Genomic DNA, 2,960 nt, shown 5'->3' with positions numbered 1-2,960 from the left:
CGCTCGCGCATCTCCCGCTCGATGCGCTCCTCGACGCCCGCCTGGCGGCCGTCCGCGGCCCTGCGCACGTCGCCTGCGTTGACCGCCGCGCAGGTGAGCACGTCGATCTCGAACGGGGGCGCCCACGCGCCGCCGTCGTCGCGGAAGACGACGACGCCGGGCGAGTAGACGATCGCGTGCGTGTAGAGGCCCTGGCGCCCGCCGGCCGGGGTGTTGTGCAGCTGGTGGAAGGCCCTCGACTGCGGGGCGAGCAGGGCGGGGTACAGCGAGGACGCGCGCGCGATGGACTCCTCCTGCGCCTGCGCGCCGTTGATGAACCCGCCGCCGGGCTTTGTGGCGGACGCGAAGTTGAGGACGCCGATCTTGCCGCGGGCGGCGCCGTCGGTGCGGTCGTGCACGCTGGCGAGCATGCGCGCGCAGTCGATGGTGGAGATGGTGAGGATCTTGGACTTGGTCGTCGGAGGACCCGAGGGGCGGGAGAGGAAAGAGGGGAGGTAGGAGCGCGAGCCGGACGACCAGTTGGACAGCGCGTGGGGGGCGTAGTAGCGCGTGCGCTCTTTGCAGGCGGCGATCTGGGGCGCAATGTTGTATTGGATCCCTGCGTACGTGTAGGAACCCGACTCGAGCACGCTCAGCGTTTCGCTGGCGAGCTTCCGCAGACCAGCACGTACATTCTCGTCGAATGCAGGGAACGACATGGTGGAGATGGAAGATAGGGGAGGTTAGCGATACGGATATCCGAAGCCCGCAGGAGCGAAGGTTGAAGGAAGTGTCTACTCTTCTGCTTACAGGAGACTAGGTTTGGTGCGAGTGCTTGGTATTCATTCCATGCTAATGACCAGGTAGGCGCGTGCACAGATTCAGATTAAATTCGCCAAGGACGGCCACACATCTCATCTTCGCAGCAGGTACAAACCATAGATCATGGACCACGGAGGGCTGTCTGTGACAGTGTCATAGAGCAATCACCAGAGCGAGAGGACACAAGATAATCAACACGTTCGTTGCTTCCATGATTCAGCTCTGAGCGCGGCATTGCTTTCCATAAGTGAGTAAGGACTACAAAGCTGTATGCCCATAAAATCATTCAGATTCCGCGGCTGGTTTTTGCCGTCCTCGCTCGTGTGCCTCAGGACCACCTGGTACTATGTACTGGCTCAATATACTCGAAGAATCTATTTTTCAGCCTGCCCTGTGCCCACAACATGCAGAAGCCATCTGCCTCGCGGTGACGATGCGACCTGTCGCGCTATCCCCTCAATTATATATCCGACTCAGTACGTGCCGCGTCATACTTGGTATGTATTCATGATTGAGAGTCACAAGCCACATTACCGCCAGTGTTACTGACCACCAGATCAATCTATCCTCCCGACAAACATCAACGTCACCAATAAATACTATATAGTACATCTGGGAAGAACCAACATGAATAATCACAGCTCGTCCGCTCAGGTCAATCCTCATAAATAATGAGCGAGTTGACGCAGATGGCGTCTTCGTTATAGACGATCATTTCGGGGTATTGTACAGATCCCCCCTGCGCGAACGTCGCGGCAGTCACCTATGAGAGATCCAGTCAGGATGACGGCACCTGCGAGACGACACGGCACGCTCACCGAGTCGCAGCCATCGGGCGCTCTTCGCAGGCCGTGTTTCCCTTGATACAACGTCTTGGTCCGGCCGAGTGTGACGTTCGCGTACAGCATGGCCTTGTAGCGCGAGTGCGGGCTGCGCGCATAACCGTCGGCCTCTGATGGGACGCGGTGCAGGCGAGTCAGTCTATCAGCATCCGCGGCGGCACACCAGACGAGGCTTACTTGAAGACACAGGCGCAGTGTAGACGCCGTGCCCGAACATCCCATCGCCTGAGGTGCAGAGTGCTCAGAAACAGACGTCGCGCGGCATCACTTCACACGCATCGACTTACGGGATTTGTGCGGGTCGAAGGAGCAGCGCAGGATGGCGCAGAGCTTGCAGTCCGATCGGCTGCATGGGTGGATGCTTCCGGGGGTGTCGCCCGTCGTACAAGTACGGAGAGTCCCGTGGAATAGCATCCTCTCGTTTCCGTGCCGCTGCCTGTACAAGATCTATCAGACGGGGAGCGTATAGCCAGACAGCTGGCAATGTGACGGACATGTAGGCTCTGTTTCGCTGGAGGTGGGCTCTCGAATTCGGGCTTTGGTGGAGGAGGTAGAACATGTGCTTTATCTTGGGAGTCCGCTTGTTCGGGGACTGCCAGGACGAGTAGAATTCACGTTCGACTGTATTAGGGGTTAGGACGCATAATGTGGTGCAGCAAGACGGACGATCGTACTATTGCGAGCGAATTGATCATTTGGATTCAAGTACAGCAGAGACTGCATGCGCGAGTGAGTGAACCATTGTCCGGACAAGGAAACGCGCGGTTAAGCGCACTCACCACAGCCATGATAAGATTTAACGAGGATTGAGAAGATTGAGACGAGGTTCAGGTGTGCTCAGTGATGCAAGGTTCATGCAGCTATGGACGAACCTCTTCTAATTTATATTCTTTCAGTACATGGCGAGAAAGATTCGCACAATTCCGCCAAAGCCACTAACAGTTGACCACCGCCCTCTCATGATGTGCGCATGTCTTGGCCAGCCGGAGGCAACAAATCAGCGTGAGCTGTATAATGCGCATTCGCAATTGAAAGGCCTGCGGTACACTCCGTCGCCTCTGGAATGGAAGCAAGTGAAATGTGTGTGTGACTCCAGTATCATGGCCTCCAATCAGAGCTTCCTGACGATTTGTTCATCATCGGTCCAGGCACAGGCTCGCGCATATACGGCAAGCGCATGTCAGATATTCAATAGTCTCGGCAGAAGATCAAACCACACGAGCTTCCCAGAACGGCGTACATCATGCATCAACCGCCGTATCAGATACTTGGGTCGTTTGAGACACTACGGTGGCCTCCAAGGGTCAGACGTGTGGT

General features: G+C 56.8%; 1 protein-coding gene across 1 annotated transcript; it reads right to left on the bottom strand.

The window, feature by feature from the left end:
- Positions 1–1,456: 1,456 nt before the first annotated feature.
- On the bottom strand, positions 1,457–2,431 carry FIBRA_08637 (uncharacterized protein; the record flags this gene model as incomplete). The annotated part of the gene is made up of 6 exons (XM_012330272.1): positions 1,457–1,564; positions 1,620–1,731; positions 1,931–2,079; positions 2,138–2,235; positions 2,318–2,360; positions 2,423–2,431. The coding sequence occupies 6 exons, from the start codon at positions 2,429–2,431 to the stop codon at positions 1,457–1,459; spliced, it is 519 nt and encodes a 172-aa protein (XP_012185662.1).
- Positions 2,432–2,960: the final 529 nt, after the last annotated feature.

Source organism: Fibroporia radiculosa (genome assembly GCF_000313525.1).
Source record: "Fibroporia radiculosa TFFH 294 genomic supercontigs, scaffold1297, whole genome shotgun sequence".
NCBI classification, from domain to species: Eukaryota; Fungi; Basidiomycota; class Agaricomycetes; order Polyporales; family Fibroporiaceae; genus Fibroporia; species Fibroporia radiculosa.
This window is presented reverse-complemented; position numbering and strand designations above follow the sequence as displayed.